The sequence below is a fragment of the Ursus maritimus genome, unplaced genomic scaffold (genome assembly GCF_017311325.1).
Source record: "Ursus maritimus isolate PB19 unplaced genomic scaffold, ASM1731132v1 scaffold_27, whole genome shotgun sequence".
Taxonomy (NCBI): Eukaryota; Metazoa; Chordata; class Mammalia; order Carnivora; family Ursidae; genus Ursus; species Ursus maritimus.
In genome coordinates, this window is record NW_024425230.1 from 32059502 (window position 1) to 32077829 (window position 18328).

Here is an 18328-nt window from a genome sequence, read left to right on the forward strand (position 1 = left end):
CTCTCTGACAAATAAAATCTTAAAAAAAGAAAAAGAACTCCCTAAAGAAGGTTATTATCTGAAGATCAGTATAGCCGTGGGGCCACCAACTGGATGGTCAGGGTAAGGCAGCAACTCTAGTGGTGCTGGGATAAAGGTAGGGAAATTGGTTGCAATTTAGGAGAGAGACAGTCCGCTCTGTGCCTTCTACCATCACTGGAGCAAGGGTAGGTAACGGTAACGCTGCATCTTGGGGATAATATGGACATGCCACAGTTCTTTTTGAGGTGTGTACTGGTTCTTATTGACAACAGAGACTCTTTAAAGTTTTAAGGGGATTTTTGTTCCTGAGTTCCAGGATCCCAGGTCTGAGAGCTTGATGCATTAGGGGACATATGAGTCTGTTAAAGTACTTTTCGCCGTTCAGGATTGATTTTAGAATTTTGTTAAGATAAAAAAGCAGCTGGGGCTCACCTGTGCAGAACACAGTAAGGCAGAAGTGGTGCACAATGACTAGGGGCTAGCTATCTGATTTGAAAAGAGGACCTCACTACCATTTTGATGAAAATGGTATTGAAGGTATCGAAGGATGAATAGTTTGAGCTAGGTAGAGTAGAAGCAAAGCTAAGAAGGTTCTGAAAGAGAGGAGACTTGATGAGAAAGGGAGTAAGAATTGGAAGGATAAGGAGGTTGTGGACAGTTTGGGACTCAGAGCTGGTATATTTCCAGGTAGCAACAAACTCTAAGATCTGCCCATTGGAGAAAGTTGCCCACATAACACGAAGGAAAGGTGGTTAGAAGTAGCAGACACAAAGACACGTCGGTGTGAGAGTACTGAAGTGAGCTTTTACGAAGGTGTTTATTGACATAGATCAGGGTAACATCAAGTAGTAGTGAGAAAGCAAGATTTAGGAACCAAGTACCAAGACTTGAGGGAGCAAGGGGGCACAACTGAGAGGTAGGTGGGTGCCTGATGAAGAGGAGTAGAGAATGCTGTGAGTGGACGTGGCGTAAGCAGCAAAGGACAGAAAAGATCAGCAGTGTTTTACTTCGTCAGAGGTCTCTCTGTGGTTACGGTAGAGGATATCGTCGGTAGTCAGTTAGTGCCGGGGGTTCATGGAAAATAGTTAAAGAGCTGGAAGGAATCTTAGAGATTATCTCATGTCATCTCTCTGTTTTGTGGATGAGGAGGCTGAGGTCCAGGGAGAGGAAAGTACTTTCCCAATGCATTATGTATGAGTTTAGAGTGAGTTTAGAACCCCGATCTCTTTATTATCAGCCCAGAATTCATTTTACCAAAATATCTTACAGCTGCAGCATCTTTTCCCACCTCACTCTTTGCTCTAATATAGGTCCCAGCCTTTGCGTTTATAGCCTTGTGGCTTACCAGTCTTTATCACCACGTTGGATGGAAACAGTAGGAAATGTGACTGTTTTGCTACTTAAATTTCTTTCATCATAAGTCTTTTTTTCCTGTTGTCTTCTTTCCTCTTCTTATCAAACGCTAGTGGATTTCTTGATTATATCTTACAGGGAGGAGCTAACGTTTGAGATGCTTGTACTAGAACCCCGTGCTTCTGATGATGAAACCCTTGAGTCTGAGGCCTCCATTGGGACTGCTGATAGCTCAGAAAATTTGAATATTGAGTCTGAAGGTGCCATCTCTGAGAAATCAGGTAAATGAACATATTAGACCAAAGACTCCAGATTTGTTTTGCAAGAGAGGAATAAAGATTCCCAAGCTAAAACAGAATCCCTTTCAAGAATGCCTGACCTTATGTGAGAGGGTGACAAAGTCCTAAGGAGTTAAAATATACTGATCTTTGCGAAGCTTCCATTGTATATTGTTCATCAGACCAAACATTTAATGTAATGCAGTTTTTTGTCAATTTAATGTTTTCTCCTCTGTTTACCACAGAGAAAACCCAATGATCACAACATACGCTGTCTTACTGACCCTTGATCCATGTTCTAAAGGTGGTTGATAGGAGTTGCGCCCTGCTGAGAGATGGGCCTATACCAAAGGAGGTATTTAACCACCTGACATGTCTCAGGAAGACATAGAATTACTACATATCTTGGCAGTATTTTAAATGATAGTGACAGCTGTAGGCCTCTCCTAATGGCGTAGTGGAACTCCAGACTTCTTGGGGTTGATTCTTAAATGATATATGTAGAAATGGATAACTTCTCAGGCTATAACTGTGGACAGAGTATAGATCAGCCTGCACCCTTCAGACCTCAACCCACCCATCACATGGGAATGGTATGAAACCTATTCATTGTGGGACGATTTGCCTTCGAGGAAATTGTCATTTATAGCTTTGATCTTTTCTTTTGAATCAGAGAGAAGCTTAGCCCTTAGCTCCTTGAAGGCAGCTGGCAAATGTGAACCTTCAAGCAAGTTACGAAAGCAGCTAAAAAAGCAGCAAGACTCTTTGGATTCAGTGGACTCTTCAGTCTCTACTTTGTGTTTGTCTAACGCTGCATCTTCTCATGGGACCAGAAAACGATTTCAGATTTATTCTAAATCTCCATTCTACCGAGCTGCCTCAGCTGGAGAGGCCCTGGGAATGGAAGGGCCATTGGGCCAGACCAAATCCCTGGAAGACAGGCCTCAATTCATCAGCAGAGGAACCTTCAACCCTGAAAAGGGCAAACAAAAATTAAAGAATGTGAAAAACTCACCTCAGAAAACCAAAGAGACCCCAGAGGGGACAGTCGTGTCTGGCCGCAGGAAAACTGTGGACCCAGACTCCAGCTCCACCCAACAGCTAGCTCTCTTTGGAAATAATGAGTTTATGGTCTGAACTGGCAGCTGTGTGTCCCTTCATGGCTACAGAGTGGTAAACACCTCTCATCTTTGAGGCCTCTTCTCATCCCCTCGTCCACAATAGTCCACCGTCATTGTGGTCCTGCCTCTTGCCCAAGCATACGACCAAGAACTTGTGTGCTAATTTCCTGGGCCTCCTGAAGAAGCAGAAAGGCCTCTTTGAAGCCTGCTGGGGATGGTGCCAGCTGTGCCTTGGCTGCTGTATTTGACTGGAGATTTCACTAAACAGAGCCACCTGGGGCCTGGGGATTTGGGTCAGTTGTGGAGGTCTTCCAAGTTGCCTCTCCTCCATCCTCTTTTCCTTCCCAGACGTGGGTGTTGAACTGGAGGGGGGACATGGTGGGCCTGAGGGAGCCACTGATTTTTGACATTTGAAGAAAACATATAAATCTTTCTTAACCGTGAAAGCAAAAGCCTTTGGGTTTATTTTGGGATAGTTAGGAGCTGGGGTAGAATATAATTTTTTTCCAAGGATTTATAAACAAAAAGCCTAAGCCCTCTATTTTAAGATTTTTGAGAAATACTCCATGTTATAATCTGGGGAAAGTAAAAAAGTAATTGTTTCCATGAAGCCATCAGAGCATGTCTCAGACATCTGGTTACATGATGAAGAAAAGAGTACATGTTTTGTTTTTTGATGGTGTTCAGTGTCATAATAATGCTGGTTTCACTCCTCGTTAGTTCCTGCCAAATATATTGCATGGGCTGGAGTTGCAGCTGCCCTACTGTTCTCCTACTTCCTGGTCCTAGGATTAGGTTCCTCTAATTTTTTTAAGTATCTCAGAGACATGGTGATCCCTAAACAGGGGGTCTCATCCTAATCCACCCAGACTCTCCTCTTTGTATAGATTACACTGAAGATTGCATATGATCCTGCTTGTCTGCTGGTGGGTTTCCACCACAAACTCAGCCAAGTAATGTGACCATCTAATCACTTCTCCCAGAACATTCATACACAACACTGCATGGATAAGTGTTAACAGAAAGCTGCCAAAAACATAAAAGAGTTTTTACTATAACCATCTAGCTAGTATCTTCTTTTCCTCAGACCATCAGTATTAAATAGATGAAAAAATCAAGGACTACTTGAAGCTATTTTTGTTAATATTCTGGTTTCTGAAGTTTACTGTAAATACATATGTATAGTATGCATATTTCTTTTTAACCTTATGCTTTCCTCCTCCTGGTGGATTTCTTCCCACAGATTAGGGGCTGTTGGGATAGGGGTGAGGGCCACTATCCCTGGGCTGAGGGGGAAATCAGACCATCTTTTCCACCACTGGGTGTCTCCATACACCTGAGCTATAAGAGCATTTTAAGCTTCTTAGCATTTGTGCGATTAGAAATCTGTTTTTGCTATTTATGATATATGGAAGATGAAACATGATACTCTTTCTTGAGATAAGTATGTGAAAATGTTTATTTTTAAAGTTACTAAATGCATCTTGTCTAACTACCACGTGCACTGTTCTGAAAAAGAGCCTTTACCATCTGTAACCTGAATTTTGGTTATTCTTTCTTTTCATACTTCTTCAATTTGAAGTTGTGGAAATATTAAGACTTTTGTTAAGGCAGATTCTCTCCTGTTACACAACACTGAACCTCATGTCACTGCCTCAGTGGTTATTGTCAAGCCCCAGAGGTCAGGCTTAGAACATCATTCTGAGCGGCAGCTAAAGGTAGCAGGAGTCTTACCTCTCCCTGGTTTGGTTTCAGAAATGAGCTAGGGGAAGGAATCTTTTTAAATCTCCAGAATGATGATGGTTGTGAGTAAGTGTTACATTTTCTGTCCCGCAAACATCTGCCACCTTGTTCCTGCTGAGGAGTCATAAATGTAAAGCCTTTTAAAAATCAGAACTTTGGAGAATCTCCTAGAGGAAAATCCAGCCCCTCAGCATGGTTGGGTCCAAGTGGGACTTCTGGGGCCCCGGGGCCCCAAGCTGGGCTGTGCAGGCTGTTTCAGTATTCCTGCTGGACACTGACTGCTACTCTCTACTTGCTCCACGACATTGGTTCAATACCGTACGAGAAAGAGATGACCTCTGTTGGATAATTTCCTTTGGCCCCAAGGAACAGCCTGGAGAACACATCTTGGCATATGTTCTCCCTTCTATATTTTTGCAGATTTTCTTTTTTTGTTTCTTTGGAAAATAAGTTTTTGGCAGTTAAAAAAACAAAACAAAACTATAGGTCACTTTATAGGAACTAGGCAATGGATGTTAAGAGACTTTATATTTCTCAGGGACCTGAAACCTGAACTTGGATAAAATTAAATAAAAAAAACCTTGTTTTTTGGTTGCTAGATTTGTGGATTTCTAGTCCTTTAACAAACTGCCAGAATGGGAGGGATGTGGGGGGGAGAGATCCACACAATCGTAAGAATGGAGAGCAAGTGTGAGACCCTCCCTTTGAAGGAAAGAAAGCTTTTCTTCTCATAGGATAACAAGTATTGTTGGCCTGATAAAGAGATGAAGCCATAACTCTTAAAAACTGTCGGAACCAAGTGCTGTATCTTCTTCCCTCTGGTCTTAACTGGTCCCCTCCATGGTTAAAGTTATGTCACCACCAAGTGATGCTGTATTATAATCACTTAGGATGAAGATGTTTAACGTTCATATACGTCACAGCTGTGCTGCCCATTGCTTCTCCCTTGCTTTTCTTTGATCTCAGATGCCACAGACAAAATCCCTGCATCTGTGCAGCAATGGGGCAGCCCCACATTTGGAGCCCATACTCCAAAATACAGAAGAATTCTGTTCATATCACACATTCCCGGCCCCAAACAAAGCCTGGATTTTCACTTCTCCACATTAGAGCCAACTATCCCTTATCATGGAAACTGTAATAGAAGCAGGGAAGTATACTTTTAAGGGTACATTGTGTGTCTTTAAGTGAAGCAAATCTGTTTAACAGCAAGGATCAGGGAGACATACTTAGTTTGTAATGTACTTCCTGTCATTTTAATTCCTTCGTCACTCTGGGCTTCTGTAAACACAAAGGAGATGCAGACTTCCCAGTATGGGCCTTGAAGAGACAGAGGGACCTGAAGTCAGGGGCTGGGCTACCAGAGAGGCCCTACCTCCTCATGCTTTGGAAACCAGCTGCGGCTCTTACCCTGCTGCTGGAGGGTTGTGGAGACTTCTGTGTTCCATGACCGTGGGGCTGTTTTCACTGTCAAAGACAAGAGAGGGGATCCTAGAAGCAACATGCTGCAAAGAAGAGGTCCAGCAAGGTTCTGCAGGCCCACTTCGGGGACTGTGGGCCATGTTTTTTTGTTTTTTGTTTTTTAACTATAACGAATGTGTACCTTTCACAAGCACTTTGGTGAACTAGAGAAGAAATTCTCAGGATGTGTTCAAAGCTAAGAGACTTTTGATTTTAAAAAGAAATATCATCCAGATGGCTTTCCTCATTCTCCTCTTTTTCCCGCTTGTTGGGGGAGCTAGGCATGGGGCATGCATCATTCTGTGTTGACAAGTGCGTTATGTCTATCCATAATTTTGTGACAGTTCCCCAGCACTGTCCCCCAGTAACACCATGCTAGCCTTGGTAGTAAAAGTCCTTGGTATTTGAGGGAGTCCTGGGCCTTTCTGTGCCCCTCAAATACTTTTAACCACTTTTCTCTGGAATCACTCCCACATTTGATTCGGTGTGAAAAGGTAACAGCGAAATGATGATTGTGGAGATGAATCTATTAGGTCATGTTGGTCTCTTGGTTAAAACTTTTCAAAAAAGCCACACGAAGGGGCCTATCACCTTGCTATTCATTTATAATTAATACCTATTTATCAGCCCTCTTAGGTCATATAAAAGTTGCACCTTTTAAACCAAGTAATTGTATTTACTAGGGGAAAGGTGTGGATTACAGATTAGTATTATATTATTTTAATGGATTTAAAGTAATTTATAAGTATGCTGAGTGTAAATTTTTAAGACTATGTATTGTAAAAGGACATATCCTGTGAAATATAATATCATTTTACTGTTTAACAGAATAATTCTATAAAAAGAATGATTTATCTCACCCACGGAACTGATTCCATTCCTGATGCAATCAACAGGCACTTTGTAATTTCCTTTTGGGTTGGTTTTTGGGTTTTTTTTTTTTTTTTTTTGGAGGGGGGAGCAAGACATCATCTGTGTAAAGTGCAGTTTGTGTCACTCAGAATATGCACTGTATAGCTAACGAAAGCAGCTTGATGAACAAATCACTCCATGGCTCATTAAAGAACAAAGCTTCCAGAAGCAGCAATACGTGTGGTTTGTTTTCTGACCATCCTGGCTCCCACCCCAACTCACTCCAGTCCCGCTCCAAGGAACAGCAATGATTTTTGTTTGTTAAACTGATTTTTGTTTGTTAAGCTGATTTTTGTTTAAGGAAAGGACTGAGTCCCAAAATGATAAAGTACAGAAGCAGTGATTATTGGAACTCCACTGAATTCAAGGGAAGGTGAGATTCAAGGTGTTAGTTTTCTGTAATAGATGCTACCTGCTGGCTGTTAAGACTTCGTGTAATCAGCTAGAGCTAGGTGGACAGCGAAGACGTTAAGTCTACAGTTAGGATCCTCACCAAGAAACCTATGAGGAAGTAGCAACAGCTGCTAGTAGAGGCCTAGGAATTCATCCCTAGGTTGTCATTTTCATTCTGCTGCCATGTTGTGTGACTTTGGGAAAGTCGTGAGCCCTTTCTGGGTGTCAGTTTTCCCATCTGGAAATGAGTTCTCCTCCTCAGGTTTACTTCTTTGTATAACTCCTACTGACTCTCAGGTCTCAGTGCAAAAGGCAGTTTACTGGAAATGTCCTCTTCCCCCTTGAACTGGATTAGATGTCTTGTGTTCTCAACAGTGCTCAGTATTTGTGGCATCAAAAAAAAAACAGGGGCGTCTGGGAGACTCAGTTGGTTAAGCGTCTGCCTCCGGCTCAGGCCATGATCCCAGGGTCCTGGGATCGAGCCCCATAGCTGGCTCTCAGCCTGCTTCCTCCCCTCCCTCTGCCTGCCGCTCCCCCTGCTTGTGCTCTCTTCTCTCTCTCCTCTCTCTGTCAAATAAATAAATAAATAAATAAATAAATGTTTGATATAAACTTCCCAACGCAAGAAATGTGCTATCTTGCTGACTCAGATCTCCAGTACCTAATAAAAGGTGCCCTTGCTTAAATACTGGATGAGCAGGTTGAATGAGACTGGGGGTTCCCAAATGCCAAACTAGGTCTAAAGTGAAATGGAAATTTATTCAGTTTTTAAAATCTTGAGGTCATTTTCCCATTTCTTTTTTGCATTGTTTACATTTTTGCATTAAGTTTACGTCAAAATGATAAGGATAGTGAATTCTTAAAGTTTCTTTAATTGGCCAAGTAAAATCTAGAAATGCCATTTTTAAAGCTTTATTTTTTATTTATTTTTTTTTTAAGATTTTTTATTTATTTATTCGACAGAGATAGAGACAGCCAGCGAGAGAGGGAACACAAGCAGGGGGAGTGGGAGAGAAAGAAGCAGGCTCATAGCAGAGGAGCCTGATGTGGGGCTCGATCCCATAACGCCGGGATCACGCCCCGAGCGGAAGGCAGACGCTTAACCGCTGTGCCACCCAGGCGCCCCTAGAAATGCCATTTTTAAAATGTACCCCTATGGTAACCAAATCTACAACAAACCTTCCCAATGCTTCTTTGGCATCTTTGGGTCTCTCTCTGCATTTTCTACCACCAAATAGTCCTTTAGGGTGGAAGAGGATGACTGTCTCACAAATCTGAAAACTGCAGTTGAAAAGAAAGGCCCAGATAGGTCCACAGAGACTGTCTCTGTGTGCTTCATAACCAAAGACATTTCTGGCTTTGAGGGCAAAAAAGCTTTCACAGTATCCCCTCTCCTAGCAACAGCCCTAAATGCAATGAAAGCTGTTATCCATTCGAATTTCAATGGGGCCAATTTACAGCAAAACGTTGAATAAATCCTGAGATCAACTGAGCTCTGTATTGTATTAGGAAAATAAGAGACACTTGTGTATTTCAGGTGAGAGGACATAATACAGGAATTAGGGGTTTAACAATACACACTGGAAGAACCAGAGAAATGAAGATCAGAGGAGCTCTCGCAGAAGGTTGAGAAAGCCAACACAGATCTCAGCCGAAAGATCCAAAGTGAAGAGCTTGCCTGGAAGCTACTGCAGTTCTAAAGAAGCCTGCCTGGGGGCGCCTGGGTGGCGCAGTCGTGGAGCGTCTGCCTTCCGCTCAGGGCATGATCCCAGCGTTCTGGGATTGAGCCCCACGTCAGGCTCTTCCGCTGGGAGCCTTCTTCTTCCTCTCCCACTCCCCCTGCTTGTGTTCCCTCTCTGGCTGTCTCTCTCTGTTAAATAAATAAAATCTTTAAAAAAAAAATAAGAAATAAAGAAGCCTGCCTGAAATCTCCTTCCCACACAGCTGGCTCAACAGCCTCCAGAGAGGAATGACTGCAGCGCTTACCTTCCAAGGCTCACGTGAGTGCCTGACTTCCATTAGCGAGCCATAGGGGGAAGAGGATCCTGGGAAACTCAGTTCCTGGCATCTCTGCAGTGGAGACAAGCCCTTAGAAGGGGGTGGTATTGATGCCAGGTTGACAGCAGCTAATCCAGTTTATATACCTCCTCTTCGTCTCCAAGACTTCTTCCTGGGGATCCCAAACAACCTCTTCCAGTGTGGAATTGCTGTGCGCACACATCCCAGACACCAGCCCGTGGGCTTCACCAGGCCACCTCTGCACACCTGTGTTCTGAGATGCATGACTGTAGGGTAATGCCCAGGGCCTATCTGGTCCTAGTTCAGCCTTCTTTCTTGCTACAGCGCCTTTGCTCAGGCTTTCTACATGCAGGCCTTTAAACCCGAAGGGTGAAATTTTGATAGGGGACTGGGTGTATAATGGCATTATAGACACTAGATGGCTTGAATAACAGGCAAGGCTGCTGCTTTTAGAAGATCAAGAATATGGGGCACCTGGGTGGCACAGTCGGTTGGGAGTCTGACTCTTCAATTTGGCTCTGATCATGGTCTCAGGGTTGTGGGATTGAGCCCTGCATCAGACTCCGTGCTGGGCGTGGAGCCTGCTTCGGATTCTCTCTCTCTCTCCCTCTTCCTCTGCCCCTCCTCCCTGCTCTATCTGTATATCTATCTCTGTATCTGTATATAAAGCAGATCAAGAATAGTTTAAGTGCTCAAGTGGGAAGGGCTCAAGCCGGGCAATACTGGCCATACTCTTGTCTCTTCGGGCAACAGCCTAGCTACTGTCATTTCCAGAGCAGAGTGTCCCGAACCACCTCCTTCCATCAGGGCAGGATAGCTCTGTGAGCTGGGAGGATTCATACACAGGCCAAAGGGCAAGAAACTCCCGGGATTTCACAGATTTTTCACATGGCCTTCTTCTTGTGACTTCAAGCACTTCTTCTTGGAGGGGCAGGGGGCTGGGACAGGGATGGCGGTGCCGGAATTCAGCGGAGTTAAGTAGAGTCACACCAGGGTTCAAGTTCTCTCCCAGCCTCAGTTTTTTCATTATCACTGGGGATGACTGGTCCCTGTCCCAGAGCTAATCTGAGGACTGAGTGACAATGCCCATTCCGCACTCAGTCCACTGCCTGGTGTGGCATCAAGTGCCCCATGCAAGTTCGCTTTTTGCATTACTGTCATTTCCTCGGGCTTTGGGGTCTGTCTTTGCAAAGGAGGAAGTTTGTCTGAGCATCTCTCCCTAAGGGATTAAGAAGTGATAGAGATTCCCCTTCTAAAAAGGTGCCTGTAGCTGCCTGGCATTGAGTCGGATGTGCTCACCCTTTGTTTACAGAGGGGTGAGCAAGGGCAGGAAGAGAAACACCGAGAGAGAGCCCGTGGGGTGGTGGGCCCCATCTGGAGAGAGGCCGGGTTTGGACTCCTGTGGGAGATTGTGAAGCTGGGCTTGAATTTGTGGCTCCTGGACTCTGCCTTGGCATGTTACCCAGATGGAACCCAAGAGCCTCGCTCATTCCTTCAGTGTCCTCCTTTAACGCATTTGTTTTCTTGGTTTTATTTTTTTTCATTTTTTTATTGAGATTTAACATAATACAGTAAAGCGCGCGAATCTTAAGTGCGCAGCTCAATTAAGTTTTATGAATGAGTGAATTTGTGAAACCACCACCTAGGTCAAAATCAAGAACATTTCTAGCCAGCAGAGGCTCCTCTGGGCCCTTTCCTGACCACCCCACCTCCCTACCCCAGAGATCAACACTGTTCCAGCTTCTGCCACCGCCGGTTAGTCTTGCCTGTTCGTCAACTTTGTGTAAGCAGAAGCTATGCCTGGCAAAGTTCTTTCGTTCTACTTCTGTGTCTGAGAAATTCATCCATGCTGTCACATGTGTTGGTAGTTCATTCTTCTTGATTGCTGTTTTCCATTAAAATGAATATACCACAATTTATTAATTCATCCTACTGCCGATAGTCAGGGGCTATTATGAATAAAGCTGCTGTGAATATTTTTATAATGTCTTTTGGTGGACATTTCTGCTTGGTACTCCCACACCCACAGGTGGAATTGCCGGGTCACCGGGCAGGCAAATGAGGGGCTTCAGTAGGTGGTTTTCCAAAGTAGCTGGACCCGTTTTACTTCCACCTCCCTCAGTTTTTGAACATATCACAAAGGAGCTTCTCCATTGGAGTATTCCCTATGGTCTTGCGGAAAAAGAGGAGCTCAACTCGTTCAGAAGTGATAAACCTCAAAGATGGGAGAAGCAGGAGCAATTTCCCAAACCTGAACAGGAGAGAAGACACCATCAATTTTATTACCAGCTTCTGAGCGTGAGTCATGGGGGCAGTGGGATAAAAACAGTGAATAAATATTGTCTATTACGTGCAAAGATTGTAACGTGAGAAGTTATTTATGTTAATTCTACACAGAATGTGTTCGTCATATACATGATTATGATAATTATGAGATGATTACTACTATGCGTATTTGAATAAGAACATAAATTCCCCTCTGTGAGCCCCCTAGGATGATAGAGTAGCCATTACTGAGAGCGTTCTGAAGTTGAAGCATAATTTTTGTGGGTGAGATACTCATCCAAAGAAAAGCAACTGCAGTTTTAAATAAGAACCATTAAAAAAAAATTTCTTTTTTAAAGGGTTCAGTCGGTAAAGCGTCCGACTCTTGATCTCAGCTCAGGTCTTGATCTCAGGGTCGTGAGTTCAAGCCCCATCTAGCACTCCACGCCGGGTGTGGAGCCTACTAAATGAATGAATGAATGAATGAGTGAGTGAATCGCTCGATTGAACAAACCATTTGCCAAGGCAAGGGTCCACACTGCAGAGAAGGTAGATGTTGAAGCCCCAAAAGACAGTTGGGGGGGATCAGCAGACGTCAGTGCCCAACATCAAGGAGGCCACTTCAAAAGTGGGGCAGCTCCATGCTCAACTCCCACCGTGGGGTCTGTGGGAGGCCTTCCCTCATCTCCCAGTTATCTGCAGCCCTTTTTTTTTTCAACTTAAGGGGCTTGCTTTCTCTTGCAAGTGCCCAGTGGGTGGGACAGAGAAACTGTGCATCTCTCTCTTATTCCTTCCCCTCTTGTTTTTCTGAGCTAGGGAGTTTCAGGAAAATGTAACCAGAAAGTCAAGTAGAGAAATTGCTTTCAAACTGCAGGAATTCATCCTCTAGTGGATCTGAAATTAAACTTAGTGGGTCACCACCAGCCACGCTCTCCGCCTCTCCACGCATGTGGCTTAGCCAAGTGCATCCCTACGAGATGTTCCCCTGCAGCCCCAACAGACCTGGTCATGTTCCCTCATTATTTCTTGACTCTCTCTTCTCCCAAACAGCACCCCTTCTCTTGCTCCGTACATCCATCCACGTGCCAAGTCGGACGCGTTCTGACTCCCAGAGTCCCCTGCAACTGTCCTCTCCCTTTCATTCCCTATAGCCACTCCCAGAGAGCAGGACTCCAGGGACTCCCTGGATGATGGCTATGCGCACTTCCCTCCCTGGTCATGTACTCTGGACTCAGTCTAGCTCTGTGTCCAGCACTCTCCTGCTCAAAAACGTGCCGGGGCCCCCCTCTGCCTACCAAATCACATACAGCCTTTGGCTGGCTTTCCAAGTCCTGGACAGGCTGGCCCCAGAACGCTGTTCTAGCATAATCTCCCACCTTGTTCCTGGCAACAATCTGTTATGCCTTCCAGTCCGGGCTCCTACCCTGGGTATCTACATAGACACAGACATATGGATATAGGTATCCGAACCCTCATATTTGATGGGGGTGGTTCTCATCTGTAGTGGGGTCCCTGTGCCGGGCCTCCCGGGAAAGCAGCAACTTTGTCTTCTGCCCATTTTGGTCCCCACTCCTGGGACCTGGCCCACAGGAGATGCTGGATTCGTGCGGCTTGAACTCAGACCTTCGGGCCTTCTAATCAGTGACGGCAGAGACGGCGCCCGAGAGGTGGGGGCGGGGGGCGGGTGAAGAGGCGAAGGGACCCGCGTGCTTGGGTCACCTCACAGGCTGGCTGGGGTGGTGCGCCTTGCTGTGCTGGCTCAGCATCACCTGGGACTGGTCCTGCAAGGCCTCCACGTGCTCAGGACCCTTCAGGCCGCGAGTTTCTAGAGAGAAGCGGCGGCAGTGAGCTCTTCTGCCAGCCCGCCCTGCCCGCCCCCACCACGGTCTGCCAGGGCCCTGCACCTCACTCCTCCCGCTCCCCGGGGAAGAAGCCTGCACACCCCTGGGTCTCTGTGGGGTGATGGAGGCGGAGGGAGAGGCGGAGGAAATCACTGGAATTCCCATTCTTTAACCCCATGTTTCTGTAAGGCTTGGGCGAAGACTCAGCTACCCGGTTTGAAGAGGACCAGGGCCTTCATGCAGGCGAACTCTGTGGCGTCCACCGCCAGGGCTCGGAAGCGTGAGATTGTTTCCTGCAGGATGCGGCTCTCCGCGCTGGCCAGTGCCAACCGGCCCTGGGAGCTGCCGGCAGCCGAGGCGTCCGGCGCGGCCAGCAGCGGGCAGCTGTCCAGAGGCAGAGACCACTGTATGGCTCCGAGCAGGAAGAGTTCGCTCCATGCCTCCTCCAGCAGGATCACCTGTGCTCAAGGAAGGAGCGAGCGTGATGGCTGAGATCCCACGTCTCTGGCTCAGCCGGAGCCTCTGTCGCCTTCTCCGGGGCCCCAGGAAAGGAAGGGCAGGTCCTGGATGCCCAGGCCATCTCCTGACCTCTGCCTGACATGGAGCCAGGGGCCCACAGCTCTGGGATTTGGTATGATCTGGCCCCACTGCCTAGGCTCCAAGACACTCTGTGCATTCCCTCCAGAGCCTCAACTGGAGCCTTTAGGAAAGCCTAGAGCCGGGGAAGTCGGGCAGCCTCAGGGACGGTCCCCACGAGCGTCCCGAGTCGAGTATGCTCAGCCTGCCCTCTGAGCTGCTCCCTCCAAACCACTGGCCAAGGGCTCCGACCCTCAGGTGCCTCTCTTCCTGCGTCTCTCGTAACAGGTCGGCTTGCTCTCGAGAGGCTCAGACGGAAGTCCTACCGGTGAAGAGGTTAGGTGGAAACTCGAGCCCTGAAGTCAGAGGCATTCGTGCTCCCAGAGAGCCAGAGTCTCCCACTTGCTCTATTCAGGGGGTGCAGACTGCCCCGTCACATACAGAGGGACTCTAGGACCTGAGGGTTGGTCGAGGAGGAGAGACAACCCAGGGGGCCATAGGCACTGCCTTCAAATGCCTGTGTGGCCCTGGCCACCATCATCCCCGAGGTGCACAGCCCACTATCGCCTCTGCCCAGAAATGGGAGCGCCCCCGATGGTCACATCCCCGAGACATGTATCCCTGAGCAACACTCACTCCGAGACATGTGCACCCCCGCTGTCACCATCCCCAAGCTTCGGGCACCCCAGTCATCCCCTGCACGGGGATGTGTGCGCTCTCAGCGCAGCTGACTCAAGTGCATCCCCGACGAACACACCTGATCGCGGAAGGGCAGGTTGGAGAACACGGGCAGGTTCTTGGCCCACTTGACAGCCATAAAGAGAAGGCGTGCCGATGTCTCCTGGATGCTGTCCAGGCCACAGGGGGATGAGGAAGAGTATGGGGATGAGGGAAACTCAGGATCATTGCTGGTGACGTCAATGTTCTCATCGGCTGTTGGAGGAGGAGGTGGGGACATGAGCTCCTGGTCTGGGCGGGGGCAGGCGATGCTCAGGGCCCCAGCCATCCTCCTACTTACCATCCTCCGGCTCCAGCTTAGCACACGTTTCGGCTGTTATAAGGCTGGCCATGAAGTGGTGGTGCCCCGGCGGCGTGAGGGTCCCCGGCCCCAGGGCTCTGGCTGCAGAAACAGGCGTGGGGCCCCGTGGGCTGGGCCCTGTTGGAGCCAGGGGGCCCGCCAGGGGCTCCAGCCGGGGCTCCGGGCCTGACTCCGTGCTGGCCAGCCGGACCTGGGCCGTGCTTCGCGGCTGGCGTTCGTTCTGCACGGCTGGGGAGGCAGGAAGGGTCAGGACCCCCCTCGGCCCCGGGCCCCCACGCTGCTGTCACTCCTCTCTGGGTTGGGTCCCCGACTCACCGTCCTGGTTCATGCCCTCCTGCAAACACTTCTTCAGCCGGCAGGCCTGGCACTGGTTCCTGTGGGCCTTGTCCACCGGGCACATCCCCGCCCCCACCTGGCACCTGCAGGCAGGACCGAGCCCCGGGGTGTCAGTGTCCCGCCCCCCAGGCCCTGGACTGTGGGGTTTGGACATGTTTGGCCCAGTCCCTTCTTCCCTGGACATCCTCCGCCCCCACCGCCCCCACCCCAGGGTTCCGCAGGGGCAGGAGGGGCAGGAGGGGCAGGAGGGGCGGGGCCGGGGCGGGCGGGCGTCCCGCCCCCCACCGGTAGATGAGCCTCCGGCGCACGCTCCTCTTGAAGAAGCCGCTGCAGCCGTTGCAGGCGTAGATGCCGTAGTGCTTCCCGCTGCTGCTGTCCCCACACACGCGGCACTGCAGCGACGGGCCCACGCCTGAGGGGCAGGGGCCGGCCTGGCTCGCACGCTTCGTTCCGCCTTCTCAGCGAGCCCGCCGCCCTCCTTCCCGTACCCGGTCCCACCCGCAGTTAGACACGCTCCGGTCTCTCTCATCCCCACCGGCTTCTGCCCCCCGCTTGGCCACAAGGGTCCCCTCTCTGCCTCCACCTGTCCACCTCCATTCCCTCTGGGCAGGTGGCTTCAGGCTCCCTGTCCCGCAGAAACCTCCTGGGCCACACCCCGGGGGAGCTCTGCGGCCAACCCGAAGGCTGCTTCTCTCTCCTTCTTCTCCCATCAGCTCAGCGGTCCCACCCTGGCTCTGCTGACCCCCATGCTTCTAGGATTCTGGGCTTGCCGGCCTATTCCCTCACTCTTGCCCACAGCCCTCGGAGCTCCTTTCATGGTCCCTGCAAACCTCTGGTCCGCACTCCACTCCCCAAGGGCCCAGACCCTACCTCCAGGAAAGCCATACCTGGCGGCTCCTCTCCCAGGCCCCATCTGCCCGGAGACTCCTTCCTGGAAGCAGCCACCGTCGCTGGCGCACCTGCAGCCATGTTGGAGCTCATGCTCGGGCGGTGGGCCCAGTGCTAGCGGGTCCCAGGGCAGCCTCCACCTTCCTTCCTGGGGGAGGCCTGCCGAGTGGACCCAGCCTTGGCCTCCCTCTTTTGACCTCTGTCCCTCTCTTGGTACCCCTGTCTCCTATTTTTACTTCTCCCCCTCCCTGGCCCTGGTGGTCTTCCTCCCTCCTCCCAAGTCTCTCCTCTTTGTTCTGCCTCCCGTCTCTCTGTCTGAACTCAGAGCTGCCCCAACTTCCCCTCACAGCAGCGGCTCTGGCTCTGGGAGATTTCTCCCGGGGCAGTGCTGGACGCAGCTTATGATCCCCTTAATCTTTAGTGTCTCCACAGGGGATCAACCAGCCACACCTGCAGCGTGACCAAGGTGCCCCCAGAGCCCGACGGTTCTGCTGCCCCCCCCCCACGCTGCCCAGTGTTCCTTGTCCCTTCTGCCCGGTGCGCTCAACCTGCTGGCCATCCAATGCCAAATCTTGAAGGGAGGTGTGGAGTCCAGGTCCCCCAGGACATTCAATCTTCTTGAGCTGCTTGGCGTGTGTCTGGGAGCAAGTGTATGTCTGGGGAGATGTGTGTGTGTGTGTGTGTGTGTGTGTGTGTGTCCGCGTATACAGTGTTCACTGTGGCTCCAGCTTTCCACCCTCGTGGTTCCCACCTGAGCCCTTGATAAGGAACCACTTAGGGCCCAGGACCCTCAAATCCTGGAAGGGGGCTCCCCACGTATCCAGCACAGAGGTGGCTCCCATCACACATGGGAATGGGTCTAATGTAGGGTCGGAGGCTGGCCTGCGGCAGGAAGGCCTGGGGCCCAAGGTGGAGAGTCTCCTTCAGGTCTGTGAGGAGCCGAAGAAGAGCTGTAGGCTCCTGGGGTGTGGGGCCTGCAGGATGGGAGGGCGTGAGGGCACAGCTCCCGGCCCTCTGGTAGCGTCCCGGACTTTCCCCGACCCGGCCTCACCGTCCCAGGCGGGCTGGCCTCTCTGCTGTCTTCCCAGCTCAAGCTCAGTGTGGTTGTGAGGTGAGGAGGCCAAAGGAGGAGTCTGGGCCTCCTTGGACCAAGGCCCCGCTCCAGAGGGAGTGTGGAGAGAGGCCAGACAGAGGCAAATTTAAATCCCTGCTCCTGCTCAGGCCAGCCACACAGCCGGCCCTGAGTGAGGGATTAGCCTTTCTGAGCTTCAGTTTCCGAGTCTGTGAAAAGGGGTATCAAAACTTTCAGTGCCCAGTACTCAGTAAGAGCATAATACATGATAGGGGCTGTTATTCTGATGATTTCTCTGAGAAGGTCACAGAGCAGGCCTCAAGAAATTGCCTTTCCTTTCCCTGCTCCGCCCCCACCCCTACTCTCACCCCCTGCCCAGGACAGAGCAGAGAGCACCCTGGTTGGTCTGGAAGGCACCACCTACCCTTAGCAGACCTGCTCACCGCTGGGGCTGGGGGGCAGCACTTGGCTCAGGCTTAGAGCCCAAGGGGGAGGAGGACAGTGAGAAATTTCTGGAAGGATCATGGAGTGGAGGGGACAGAGGGGGAGGGGCGGGGCCTTTATATAAGTGGGGTTAACCCTCACTGTGACAGGGAAGCACTACTGGGGATTTGGGAAGTCAGCTCCAGGGGCTTTGGGGCTAATCCGCTCTCTGGGGCCTCAGAAGATCGAGGCCGCCAGGCGGAGGCCCCACACCTGACCTCCCTTGCCTCTACGCTCACCTGCACCCCTCCTGACAGGCAGTCCTCTGGGCCCTCACTGCACAATGGTCTTCACCTCAGGGTGCCCCAGAGTGGACGCCAGAGGACCTTTTCAGCTCTCCTTGGGCGATCTCGCACACACACCCGGCTTCCATGACCCCCTCACCCCTGCCTGGGTCTGGGCCGGAGTTTCCATCCACAGACCCACCCAGAGTTCAGGTGTGGGGACCCGCCCGTCCCCAGCTTGTCCACAGAGATGGTCACCGAAGCCCCCGGCCTGAGGGGCAGCCCTGAGCACACGTGTGCGTG

At 49.9% G+C, this 18328-nt stretch overlaps 2 protein-coding genes across 2 annotated transcripts in view; one reads left to right on the top strand and one right to left on the bottom strand.

Annotated features, from left to right (window-relative positions):
* Window positions 1-7057, top strand: part of MYO9A (myosin IXA) — a 281871-nt gene extending 274814 nt beyond the window's left edge. The window contains exons 43-44 of the mRNA XM_040643036.1: window positions 1513-1655; window positions 2326-7057. Coding sequence (XP_040498970.1) covers window positions 1513-1655; window positions 2326-2789 — 607 coding nt within the window. The 3' untranslated portion in view covers window positions 2790-7057. The remainder of the gene's footprint in view (window positions 1-1512; window positions 1656-2325) is intronic.
* A 3524-nt stretch (window positions 7058-10581) lies between these two features.
* Window positions 10582-16342, bottom strand: NR2E3 (nuclear receptor subfamily 2 group E member 3). Its single transcript, XM_040642628.1, has 8 exons — window positions 16246-16342; window positions 15644-15770; window positions 15338-15441; window positions 15002-15250; window positions 14741-14916; window positions 13619-13865; window positions 13286-13391; window positions 10582-11552 (listed from the first exon to the last, which is right to left on the bottom strand). Exons 1-8 carry the CDS (start codon window positions 16337-16339, stop codon window positions 11420-11422), a joined length of 1236 nt encoding a protein of 411 aa, XP_040498562.1. The 5' UTR covers window positions 16340-16342; the 3' UTR covers window positions 10582-11419.
* Between the last annotated feature and the right edge of the window lie 1986 nt (window positions 16343-18328).